This window comes from Pteropus alecto, unplaced genomic scaffold (genome assembly GCF_000325575.1).
Source record: "Pteropus alecto unplaced genomic scaffold, ASM32557v1 scaffold206, whole genome shotgun sequence".
Taxonomy (NCBI): domain Eukaryota; kingdom Metazoa; phylum Chordata; class Mammalia; order Chiroptera; family Pteropodidae; genus Pteropus; species Pteropus alecto.
The window spans coordinates 996,995-1,010,617 of record NW_006438906.1 but is presented as its reverse complement, the minus strand read 5'-3'; the positions used below and the strand labels follow the sequence as shown (position 1 = coordinate 1,010,617).

Here is a 13,623-nt window from a genome sequence, read left to right as displayed (position 1 = left end):
TAGCATATGGACAGAAGCAGAACAGAGAGCTGATTAGCCTTTTGCATGAAAATTCCTCTTCAATAACAAAAAGAATAATAGGTCAGACCAAGTGGGGTCCATCCTAATAATGCAAAGTTAGCTCAAAATTAAAAATATCAAGGTATTCTTCACATTAACTAAAGAAAAGAGAAAAATCATATAATGACATTTCAATAGATTCAGAAAAAAATTTGACAGAGTTCAACATTAATCCACAAGCGTCAAATAAAATGTACTTGAAAGTGTTTCACAAATTGAAAGATGCTACAGAAATGGAAGTTATTTTTATTGTCATCCTCCTGCTGTAACGCCTTGAAATTTATTGACTTCTTTCTGATAAGGGATTCTTAGTACCTGGACAACATACTTTTTAACTATTCAATAAGCGACCTCAGAATGCGATTCAACTGCTATGCACGATAGAATAATAAAATAATGACAACTACATGGTCTACACTGCCACCGTTACTTGAGGGCTTACTGAATGCTGCGCTCTTCATGCATTGTTTTATTTTAGCCTCACAGCAATTCGGAAGAAAGCACTAATATTTTCTTTATTTTATAGATGAAAGAATTAGGATTAGAGAATAAATATGTAGTTCGAGGTCTCACATATAGTTAGTTTGTGGCGGAGTCAAGAATCCAGCTGAGGCATACTCAAGAACTTGAGCTTTTAAACCCTACCCTGCCTTGCCCTCTGTAGCCTTATCTGGGAAGGGTCCCCTAGGGTTGGCTTCTGTCCTGGCTTTTCAGAGAGGCATGAGCCTGGTCTTGTATCCCCTTTTTCTGCATTCTGAGCACTGTGCTAACACTACATTAATAGGAAAGAAAAATCTCTTTAACTGTACTTGGTGGATTTTTAAATTCTTAATTACCATTTTAAATTACAAAAGTAATGCATATTCACATGAAAAATGTTAAAACCATGAGAATGAGTGTAAGGTGAACAGTATTGTTCCCGTTCCCCACAATTCCCCAGTCACATTCCCTGGACCAAATCATTGTCCACAGATATATATTCTCCCAGGAATTTTGTATGTGTATGCAAATACACAAACATACATATACTCTTAAAGTAAGCAGATGGATCATCTACTCCTGTCACTTGTTTTTTTTTTAACAATACACCTTGGAGAGCGTTCCATAACAATACATTTAAGTTTACCTCACTCTGTTAAAAGTATGTGTAATATCCTTTTGAATGGCTATACCATAATTTATTTAACCAGGCCGCTATTGATGAATATTTAGGGGGTTTTTTTATTTAAAAAATATTACAGATGTTTCAGCAAGCAATTTTGTACATACATCTTGTGCATATGTATGAGTATTTCTATGGGAAAAAAATTCAAGAAGATGGAATTGCTGAGTTGAGGGGTATCTACATTTAAAATTTTGGTAGATATTCAAATAACCCTGTAAAAAGTTTGCCATCAGTGGCACGCCCAAAATAGTGTATGATACAAAATAGTGTATGATAGTGCTCATTACCCTTCATCAGGTATTTCAAATTTTTGAAATTTCTTTCAACTACACGTATGGAGGGCCTTCTGTGTGCTTTAGACACTACGCTAGACTCAGAGATTTGAAATGCAGTCTGTATAGCTAGAAGAGGATTTGTTGGTGAATTATTGTTCCTTTGGGACTAAGAGCTTTTACCCTTTTAGAAACAGGAAACTGCAAGCTGGTGAGGTATTTAGTTTCAATTTAGCTTAATGGAAACCTGTTAGTGAGTTTTAAAATAAGGACCAAGACAATTGAAATGGTAAACGAAGTCTCCTGGGCCCCAGGCAGGAGGATGTAGCCTCTGTGGGTTTGCATGCTTCAAAGAGCCCCTCTTTCCAGGAACAGTCATGTTTCCACATTGAACTGTTCAGTGGAGATGTGAGCTGCTGAAGGGTCTAGTCGTCCCTAGGGCATGTGCTTCTTAGTAGGTAAGGACCACACAAATCCTGTATGGCTGAGGGCAGAGCAGAATCTATAAGTGGGAATATAATGCTGCTAATTGTCATGTATCAGGCACAAACTCTGGCCGGGCACCCCTGTATGCAACTTATCTACATCAACTCATTTAATTCTTATAAGCCTATGACTGTCTGAGAAGGTGTATGATAGTGCCTTTTAAATGATGCCCATTTTAAAGATGAGGATATCGAGGTTCAGAGAAGAGAATTAACTTGCCTAGAGTGTAGAACTAGCAGAGTGGGGGGACTCAAACCCAGGTATGGTTGACTTCAAAGCCCACATTTAGGCTTCATGGGTACACCTGATCTCATATTGTTTTTAAAATATTATATCTTCATAATTAGGAACAGCTTAAGAAATTTTGGTCTCCCTACATGCCCCTACAATATGCTCAGAGACAAATGCGTTGCTTATACTCTTCAATGGGTCATATACTAAAACAGATCTAAGTGCAGGTAAATTCTCAATAGGTGGCAATAATAATTATCTATTAGATTGACCAGAATTTTTATTTTCATAGCAGCCTCCCAATGGTTGTGGGAGGAAAAGTGTAGGAGATGAGATGGACGCTGTGTTAGGGAGCTTAGAATTCACCTCAGAACTGATGGGGAGCCCTTCCTTGGAGGCTTTAAATCAAGAGAGTGACATGATCAGATGTATGTTTTAGGAAGATCACTCATAGCGATTGAAGTTTGGTAAAATCCTGGCCATCATTGGGTTGGTAACCTAATTTCTCTATGCCGCAGTTTCCTCATCTGTAAAATGGGAATAATGATAGCTCCTATCCTATAGGATATTTGTGAAGATTAAGTGAGATAATTTAAACAGATAAATTATTTAGTAAATGACTGGCCCAGAGTAAATGCTCAATAGCCAAAAATTATGACAATGATATCATTATTAGAGTGGAGAGAAACTGGAGTCAGGGAAATCAAATGTAGTTAGGCAAGAGATAGTAAGGGCCTGAATTAAGAGAGGTATAATTAGAGAGAATAGTTATGAAGGATATTAAAGAGAATTGTTAGACTTTGAAATATGATGCTAATGGCAATATGAGGGAAAGGCAGGCATCTTTGATGGCTCGCAATTGCCAACCTGGATGACTTAATAGATGGTGGTGCAGTGAGTGAGATAGGAAATTCTAGAAAAAACAAGTTTGGGGTGGAAAAGAACATAATGAGGTCAGTTTTTAAGATACTGAGTTTGAGTACTTCATCATCAATTCAAACATGAGGTTCTGAGAAGTCTAAGCTACAGAAATAGATTTGAGCGTCTTCATAAGGTGGGAGGTGAAGCTATGAGTGGGGATAAGAGCACCCAAGTGGGGAATATATAGAATAAGAACACTATGGAGGTCAAGCATATAGTCCTGGAGGGGTCAAAGATATTGAGAAGGAACTATTGGAGAGGTTGGTGACATGGAAATGTAGTTGGAGAAGTTTCAAGAAGGAGCGAGGGAGCCCTCAGTAATATCAGGTCCTGTAAGAGAACTGAGAAGTGACTACTAGACAGCTGAGTTGTTACCAGTTGCTGTTGTCAGATGTTCACACTAAAATCTGTAACAATGAGAGTAGGAAAATGATCTACTGTGAAGGAGTTTAGGCTAGGACATCTGTAATCCCATTGATCACCAGGCTTATTGACCGCCACGGTGGTCAGGGAGGCAGGGATGGTTCCTCTTCCTATATCACTCCTTGGCCAAATAGAATGACCTCTTCAAGAATAGAGGATGTTCTTTGGTTAATAGTGTAAGAATGATGGGCCTCCCTTGTTAGAATCTCCAAGCTGCCTCCTATGTGTACTGCAGTATTATGTTTCTTTTCACAATACTGTCCCCATTTGCAGACCCAAACCCAGAGATGACAGAGTATTTATACATTTTATCCTTCATCAGCCAGGATTTGTGGTGGTGATGGAAGGTAGGGCAGAGCTTTGCTCCAAGTGAGGAAAGGAAGAGTAGAGGGACGTTGGAGAAAGGTGATAATATACCAGGATTTGATGAAGGACCAGCAGAGACTAGTTAGGGTTTTGTTAGGCAGAGACAATGCAAGCAGGGAGAGGGAAGGGGAAGATAGCATTCCTGGTAAGAGGAATGGTAAAAGCAAAGGTGCAGAGGTGGGAGAGCACAGTCCAAGCTTAGGAAATGTGAGTAGCCTCCCTGGGCTGCATCTCAAAGACCTTACACATGAAGGGTGGGAGAGCAGGCTAGAATGGAGACTTGTGGCCAGATGATACGGTTCTGAGGGCCAGGGAAGAGAGTTTGGGCTTTCTTCTTCTGTGGTTTGATGGCTTCTGGGAGAAACCATCAAAAGCTTTTCAGGAATTCAGGCTTGTCTATTTCAAGCTTTTCCTTCTGGAAGACCAAGGGCCCAAAGTGGCAGCCTGACATTCAATCTCCTTCGCCATGGTTGGGAAGTCAGGGCTGTAGCTGATTTCACTGGCCTGTTTTGCATTTATTATAGTGTGGCTTTTATAGTGTGTTAATTGAAATATTTCCAACTGCCAAAAACAATTACACTCAAATTGCCTTGTCAGTTCTTTTATTGCCAGATAAATGTTTTACAGACATATTTATGGGGGCAGTGGTAACTGGATCTTGTTTTCTATTTAAGGCTGGCAGTTCAGGTTGGGATTGGCCCTCCAGTTCTCTGTTGTGGGCCAGAAAGCTGTTGGATGTTGTGGTGCTTCCATCTCGTTACCTTAGGGATCAGAGGCTCTTCAAAGGAAAGCAGCTTTCTGGCTCATGCAGCTTAGCCTCAGAGAAGGGATCCCATCACTGGAAACCTTGGCAACCTGGCAGAAATCTGAATCCTGCTGCCTGCCCTACCAGCAACAATCTCAGCCCAAGCTAGACATGCTCTACTCTCCCTTTCCTCCCCTCTCCCATAGATCCTATCATGTAAAGGCTTAAGAGCCCATCTAATCAAACTACTTCCTTCACTTTGCATTTCGGAAACTGAAGCGGAGAGACTTTCCCAAGATCACAGAGCTGGAAGCAGAGGTCTCTTTCCCATATGCTATGCTGCTACCACCATGTGCCCTTTGACTTCTCTGCTGCCTTGACCCCTCCTTCAGTGCTCTAGGCCTGCTTTTTCCAAGAGCTCCTCCCTCACGTTTCTAGCCTCCACTGATCTCCCTCTTACTCCATCATCTGAAACACCTATTGTTCTGTACATACTGCAGGGTTTTGTTTGTTTGGTGGAACATTTTACTGTCTCTGTCACTGTGCTCCTCTTGCCTTTGTACACACTGTATTTTTCTAAAAAGCCCTTTTGAAAAATATTTTCTCCACCTGGACATCCCTACTTTTCCTTTGATACCCAGCTTAGAAATTGCCACCTCTGGAAGCCTTTCTTATGTACCTCAGGCTGAGTAAGTGCCTCCAAGCACTTACAGCACCCTGTGCACACATATCTCTATTGCTGACACAGAGCAGGCTTTCAAAGGAACAAATGCTAAATGAGTGAGTAAGGGAGCACGTGAGTAAATGACGAGCACTAATCATTCTCATCTATCTTCCATGGACCCTGAGCAAACTGCGGTAGGGGCTTCATCTCTCTTCATCTTTGTCCCACTGCTTAGGTTAGTGCCTGACACATAAATAGATGCTCAATAAATGTTTATCAAGTTGAATTGAGCATGCTGCTCTTGGGAACATAAAAATGGAGCATGTTAAAGCTGGAAAGTCATCATATACAATCTTATGCATTTTACTGATGAGGAAACTGAGGCCCAGAGAGGAAAAACATTTTTCCAAGGGTCATGATTGCTAATGGGTTTGGTGGAATTCATTCATTCATTTGACAAGTATTTTTGAACACCTACTATATTATGAGACTGCAGTAAACAAAACAAAGTACCTGCTCAGAAAGAGCTTACATTCATCCCAAACAAGTGTTTAGGAATATAATCTACCCTCAGAATCCCCTTAATGCCTAGTACAGAGCTGAGCACTTAAAATATGCTTTTTAAAAAATGTTTGTTGAACTAGTTGCAAATAAGACATGCCCTGTGCTAGGTTACCTGGTGGGCTCTCCCTGGGTCAGTCCCACTGATGCTGGAATAGAGTTGCCTCAGATACAGGACCTCCTTGGCTGGGCTAAGATGCACATGTTGCCCCTGCGAGGACTATTTTTGAGACTTGGGAAAGCCAAATGTCCCTCCTCTGCAAGGCCCCTGGGCAGAAGCCTCCCTGTAATACTGTTTCTGTTATCTCCATGGAGATTTGCTTATGACTTACCTTCTTTTTGTGTTCTTTCAGAGCAACACGGTGAGCAGAGGAACCAGGAAGAGAGTAAGTCTGAAACACCACAATCTCTCAGCAAGAAGCTAATAGCACTTTTGCTCTTGAAAATATTAGCTATATATTTTTTAGAAAACTTAAATGAGCAAAAAGAACATTAAAATCACCCTTAAACCTACCACCCCAGGAAACCTCTTAGTTAACATGTGATATTATATCTTCCCAGCTATTTCTATGCATATGTAAAAATTATATGTATTTATTTTTAGATGGAATTTCAAACTTTATGCCATTTTATAATGTGCTTTTTACATAATATATTTAGAGTACCTTCCTTTGCCTATAAATAACTTTTATAGCATCATTTAAATTACTATGTAATATTTTACCATAGTTACTTAAGGCCGTACCATAATCAGTTGAATTCTGCCCCATTGTTGGACATTTAGATGTTTTCTTTTTCTTACTATTACAAGCAATCCTCCAACAAATTTTCATGCATTTAAATCTCTGGACATATCCTCAGTTGTTTCTTTAATATGACTTTTAATTTTAATTTTAATTTTTTTCAGTTATAGTAATATAAATTTCTATACATAGAAATGTGAGGCAAAGTGTGTAAATACTTATTAGGCTTTTGATAAATATTTCCAAATTGCTCTTTAGAAAGATAGTGCTAATTTCTGGCTCCCCATTTTCCCACAGCCTCATCAACATTGGATATTAGTTTTGTTTGTTTGGTTGTATTATTATTCTTTTCTTACACAAAGAAAATTATTTAAGACCTTTATTAACAGGTGCTTTTGTTGACTTTTTTGAAAAAAATCAAGTTGTAAACTTTTATTACAAATTGAAAATGAAGTTCTTAAAAATCTCAACTTGACCAGATATGAAACAATTAAAACTTTAAAGATGTTTTGATAAATACCAGACTTAGAAAAACGATTGCCATTACCAAAAAAAATATGTCTTTAAGTAAAAAATGATAAAAACCACATATTGCATAGATAATGCAGATAGTTCTAGTTATTTGGTCAACAGGCAAAACACAAGGACTTAAGGTCTTTAGCTCCAATCTTTTGTTTATTTCTTACTGCTGAATTTCATATTTATTTCTTTTTGTTGAATGACTAAACCAGATGATGGTAAGAGATGGTAAGCCCTCATTTACTCAACCCTGCCTTGCTTGGCCTGGGGAGCGGAAAAATTCTCAGCTCGTGCATCGGCTACTTTAGTCTCTTTGCCATCTTGTGGTTTAGGGTTTTCTAGTCGTTTGCATCAATAATTGAAGTTTTGGAAGTACTGATGTTGAGGTGGCTGCTGACCTTGGCTCTCATCTCCTTGATTTTCCATATGTTCTTCGTTGCCGTCCTCTGTAGGCTGTCTTTGGCAGTGAGGGCCCCTGTGGAATCATGGTCTGTAGTTCCCAATACATGTTCTGTCTCATTGGTCTACCTTATTCTCCTGCACCCTGGTTGTCAGCTCCCTCCGTCACATCTCCCTGCACAGGAGGGTTGGAATACTGTACTGGATGCTCGTAGCATCTCTGCGTTTAGTTAGGCGGGAACCATTGCCTGCAGTAGGGCCTGCTGGGCCTCCTGGAGCACTCTTCAATCCCTCATTCTTTTCCTCACTCTTACTATTCTGGTAATTCCATTGGTAATTGCGCGGAGGACCCCCGAGACATAGATAGCATCTCTAACGGTTAAGGTCTGCTGCATACTTACTTCCTTGCACTGGAACTCCACCAGGGCCTATAACATTTGCTGCCTCCACACCCTTTTCTCCTTCAACAACATCAAACTCCAGTCTTTCCATCTCCTACACTGCAAAGGTACTTCCTGGGGTTATTCTTCCTCATGGCAGCCTGGTGTACAAATACATCTTCCTTGGTGTCATTCCTGTTGATGAAATCATATCAGTTTCTTACATTGAACCATGTTACTGTTCCCAAAACATTCCTTGAGATCATCTTCTTGTCTCTGGCAGTAGGTGCTGCCAATGTGAATCCACCCAGGGGCTCTGCTCCCTTGCCGCTGCCTGTGATGCCAGGCTTGATGTTGGCAGTACTGAGGGTGGGAACAGCAAGCTGCTGCTGGGTCTCAGCCTTGCTGCTCATGGTTACAGTAAAGATGACTGGGGCTGGCTGTGGCAGCTGCGGCTTCTCCCAAGTGTGATGGTAACTGGGACAGAGGGCAGCAGCAGGGCTGCTCAGGGCTCTCTGGGGTCTGCTCTCTGCTCTTGCTACCTGTTGAACTTGGTTGATTTTATTTTTTATTTTTATTTTATTTTATTTATTTTTATAGGGAAAAATTGCATTGTTTTATTTTGCCTATTTTTGATTGTTTGTGAAGATGAATATTTTTTAATATGTCATGGGCCACATTGGCAAAGTGTTTAACTATCAGGGAAAGGAAAAATTAGTCCTTGATTTTTTTTGTTCCAAGGATCTGGTGGGACTGTGAGGCTTAAATTTACTGAGTACTGAGAGTATTGCTGTCAGAGTAACCTTAAGGTGACAATTTGGAAGGTAAAATATGAATTAGAAGTGAAATAGCTTAAAGAACATTTTGCATAAAGCTCTGCCTTTGGCAGCTGGTCCCAGCCGTTTATTTCCAGGCTGTGTGGGAATCAGTAGTGAGGAGCCAGCTCTTCTGGTCCCCGTTACTGGAGCCAAAGACCCACCACAATGTTCCAGCTAAGCCCTGACTCCCAGGGCAGAGGTGGCCATTATCTTTCAGGTAATGAGAACTCTGGCCTGAGCAGTTCCTTTGGACTATTCCATGAGAGGTCTGTTGTGTATTTTGCATTTTATGTATCAGGGGCAGAGCTTGGTTTCTGGGAGGATTTATGAATGAAGGGGCTTCCTGAAACATGCTCACTTGCCCAAGCAGATCAGACACTTCTGATCTTCATATGAGGTTTTTGTCCAGGATGAAGATTCAGGGACCGAAGTGGGAGAGGGGGCAGACGAATGGGCCCAGTCCAAAGCTGCAGTTAGACCTCCTGACCAGTTGGAGTTGACCGATGCGGTGAGTGAGCAGCATCCTACCCTTCTCCCACCTCTTCTAGCCTCAGAGATGCGTTTTTCCATAGTATTGACTGAGAGCCTGCACAGAACCTGGGTATAGGGTATCTCCTGATACCTGATAAGACTCCTCCCGAGCCTCGGTGCGGGATAGGGATCCTCAATGTATGACTCTTTTGGTATTTCTCTTCCTTAGGAGCTAAAAGAGGAGTTTACCCGAATTCTGACAGCCAACAATCCACATGCACCCCAGAACATCGTCAGGTACAGCTTTAAAGTAAGCCATCCCCTCTGGGACAGGCACCTGTATGTGCTCCTTGGCTTGGCAGTGACTTGCTACTCTGCAAAAGCCTCTTAGCTATTAGAGAAACCATCTTTAAACTGAGGTCTTTGAGCAGAACCCTGAGATTTTACATGGAGTTTTCCAGACATTTTTGAAATTACTTGGTGAATCTCCCTTGCAGTCTTGCTAATTGCATTGTTTAAGTGCAGAGCCATTCTTTTCAAGAATCCTGAAGTCAATCATTGGATTAGAAAAATACTTTTCCGATGTGTATAACACATTTTTTGCTAACATTAACTACAGCCAGACACCTGGGTGGAGTACAAACTCCCCTCTCAGGCTCTGTTCTCAGTGTCTTCTGACATCAGAGTCAGGTAGGCAGCTGACTCCTCAGGGCCCTCTCTTGGGGCATGTGGTATGCACGCGTTCTCACTTGGTGGACATGTGTGTGGCACATCTTTAAGAGGGACAACACTGTTTTCAGCCATAGCAAAGTCAGCTCCTGTGAGTACTGATAGAAGAAAACTTCCAAATACAATTTGAGCTAAGGTGGAAGTACGCATGTGTTTTTTAGTTATCTTAAGATCCATTTGTTCCATGCTTACTATGTGCCAGTATCAGGTCCTATATTAGACCTTTTACATAGAATATCTCATTTAATGTTCAGATTTCTTTGACATAGGAACTACTTTTATCTTTATTTTATGAAACTGAGGTTACACTAGATAAAACAAGTAACAAAAAGTCACAGCCAGGATTCAAAGCAAGATTTGAACTAGTCTGACTCCAAAGCAACATCACACTCCTTCTTAAATATATGTCTATATAATTATTTTGAATATATAATAGAAACTCATGGTACAAATTTCAAAAGATTCAAAAGAGCAATGAAAATACAATGGAAATTAAACCTCCCCCTCCTATGCCTGTCCCCGGAGACCACTACTGTTAACAATTTCTTTCTCTTTTTTAAAAAACAGTTTTATTGAGATACAATTTGCATACTATACAATCATTCATTTGAAGTGTATAATTCAGTGGCTTTTAGTATATTCAAATTGTGTAACTATCACCAGAAACAATTTTAGAACGTTTTCATCCCCCTCAAAAGAAACCCCAGATCTCCATCCCTTCTAGCCCTAAACAACCATGAATACATTTTTCATCTCTATAGATTTGCCTATTATGGACATTTCATGTAAAAGCAATCATACAATATGGGATCTTTTATGACTGGCTTCTTTCACTTAGCATGTTTTCGAGGTTCATCCATGTTGTAGTATGTATCCACACTTCATTTCTTTTTATTGTCAAATAATATTTTATTGTATAAATATGCCATATTTGATTTATCCATCATAAGATGATGGACATTTAGGTTGTTTCTGTTTCTTGGCTATCATGAACAATACTGCTGTGAACAGTTTTTTTAACACACTGCTTCTTATTTAAAATTGAGTAGTCAACCCCTCCAAAAAGAGGTTGGGACAAATACAGATGTATTTCCTGAGGAGTTCCACTCCTGAGTTATGCTAATTGCTTCCCTTGGGCAACCCATAAAGGAGCAGAGGGTCAGAAGGAAACTGCCTTGCTCTACCTGAGCTTATGCTAGAGTGTGGTGCACTCTATAGGCTCCTGTCTTTCTGACATCTAAAAGAGGGTCTATCTAGAACTCAGTGTGCTGGCCATGGGAGGCATGCTACAGGCATAGGATTGGCACTGGTTTGTGAGTGTCAATGCACCCCTTTTGGCCTCTGGATAGCCTACTTATTAGAAAAAAATTTTTTGAGGCAACTGCCATCTGGGTAGCCCTAAGCTCTCAGGCAGGCTCACTTTACCCAATCTTCTAATAGCCTCCCAGGCTCATTTGGCATCCTCCCACAGAACTGGTGTCTATTTCATTGGTCCTTCAAGAGCTTTAGGTCCCCAAAGCTACTACTTTCCCTTGAAGTGCTGGAGTGGGCACTGGAGATGGTTCAGATCTAGGCATGCCTCCCCTCCTTTCACAGAAGCAATGGAGTCAGAATACCATCCCAAAACTAAAGAGGAAGGTGCCAGTCACTGCTGGGGATAGAGTGAAGGTGAAATTTCAAATAACAATGATATAGTTCCCATGGGAACTTCCATTGTTATAGTAATAGTTACTATTTTTATTGAGCACTTATTATGTGTCATACACTATGTTAATAGATTGTTTTAATTATTTTACAACTATTCTGCAAATTAGAGATTATTATTCTCATTTTATGGATGAAGAATTTAAAGCTTAGAGTGGTGAAGCACAAGGTCATGTAGATAATAGGGGCAGAATCAGGATTTGAATCCAATTTTGCTTATCTCTGTACATCATGCTCTTAACCACTGTACTGTCTCATCTCCCCATCTATCTGAATTACTGAGAGAGGAAGGGCTTTGTGGTGACTTGTTAAGGCAGAGCTTCCCAACCTGTGTGCAGAAATAGTGATCTTTTTAGCCTTCTGGGGGCAAGTGGGTCTGGTATAGCTGGAGCCCATGGGCTGGTTTCCTCTGTAGTGAGTTTACCCCAGCATGCCATACAAATGTAATACTTTTCAATAAGACTTGAAAAGAGTTGAGAATAACTGTATTAAAAGAAGGAAGGGACCCTTGGTCTCAAATTCAACTTTAGGGCTAGGCTGCTGATTAAATCAGAGACAGTTTAGAGGAACAAGACTATAGGTTCTATGAAAGTGGGCATCATGTCTGCTTTTGCTAAGCTTTATATCCCTGGAACTTAGAAAATACATGGCACATTATGTCTATTCAAAATTTATTTGATGAAGAAGAAATGAACCAGTTGGCATGAGCTTTAAATCTAGCCCTCTTTCTCATTTGCTGTGTGACCTGGATAAGTGTCAAACCCCAACCTTTTCTAGATTTCTATGGTCCTCTTGTATGGAACAAAGGAATTGGAGATTTGATGTCTCTGAGAATCTTCCCAGCCCTGGCATCCATTAAGTGCAGTGGAGAGAAGGCTAGGCTATGTATGTTTAATGACCACATATGACCTGCCTTATGGTGATGCCTATGTGTGACCTGAGGTATGTGGTAAAACAGGTGAGCCAGGATTCCTTGGCATAAATGTAGGAGCCAGTGATAGTTAAATCTCAAGCTGCTTAAAGTTGGAAGGAGAAGAGATTTAAAAATATGCCTTTGATGAGAACTTTAAAAAAACACAAACTTCATTTCACTTGCCTCCTCTTTTCTAAACTGGAATGCAGTGAAAACTTCAGACTAACTGAGGATTTGTTGAGTTACATTTCTGTTAAGAGATGAGCTATCTTAGGCCTTAGAGAATGAAGGCATGCTACATTCTGACTCCAGCCCTTTTGAGGACCCCTGTTCTGACTCAGCCCCTTTTCTTCTTAGGAAGGCACATATAAGCTTATTGGCTTTGTGAACCAACTGGCAGTTCACTACAGCCATGTCGGGAACCTGATCCCCAAAGACTCGGATGAAGGACGGCGGCAGCACTACCGTGATGAGTTAGTGGCAGGTAGACCTCTGGGCCAGCCTGAGGCTGCATCCTGGGCCCCTTTCTCTGGTCACTCTTGGGAGTAGATTCCTAAGCCAGAACTTTGCAGAGTCTTTACTTATGTAAAATCCAACAGCTGGCAGTCCTTTTTAGGTCTGAGAGCTAACCCATGAGGCTCAGGCCAAGGAGAGCCTTGGGGCACATAAACAGGAAGACAGAGGGCCTATCCTGCCAAGGTATGGGGGAGTGGGCCTGGATTGGGGCTCATCTGCAATATCCTACTCCAAGGTTCTCAGGAGTCTGCCAAGGTGGTGATTTCAGAAACAGAAATCCTTGAAGAAGATGAAGAGCCCAAGGATGCAGAAGCTGAAGCTGAAGCTGGGAGTCAAACAGATATACCTGCAGCTGAAGTACAGTATAGTATTGCTCTCCATCCTTCCCCATCCCACTCTAGCTGTGGATGGAGATGTCAGGGGTGACTTACTGGGGGTGGGGGCTGAAGGTGAGAAGTCAGAGGCTGCAGGTACCAATGTCTCTGGCATCATCACCCTCTCCCACTGCCATCCTATTCTAGGATATGACTTCTCTCC

The 13,623-nt window shown here is 41.0% G+C and overlaps 1 protein-coding gene and 1 pseudogene across 1 annotated transcript in view; one reads left to right on the top strand and one right to left on the bottom strand.

Moving 5' to 3' along the window:
• DNAI1 (dynein axonemal intermediate chain 1) overlaps positions 1-13,623 on the top strand; it is a 60,065-nt gene that overhangs the window by 14,497 nt on the left and 31,945 nt on the right. The window contains exons 2-6 of the mRNA XM_006916043.2: positions 6,248-6,280; positions 9,163-9,261; positions 9,454-9,534; positions 12,928-13,054; positions 13,322-13,443. Coding sequence (XP_006916105.2) covers positions 6,248-6,280; positions 9,163-9,261; positions 9,454-9,534; positions 12,928-13,054; positions 13,322-13,443 — 462 coding nt within the window. The remainder of the gene's footprint in view (positions 1-6,247; positions 6,281-9,162; positions 9,262-9,453; positions 9,535-12,927; positions 13,055-13,321; positions 13,444-13,623) is intronic.
• Positions 7,397-8,348, bottom strand: LOC112483107 (annotated as a pseudogene).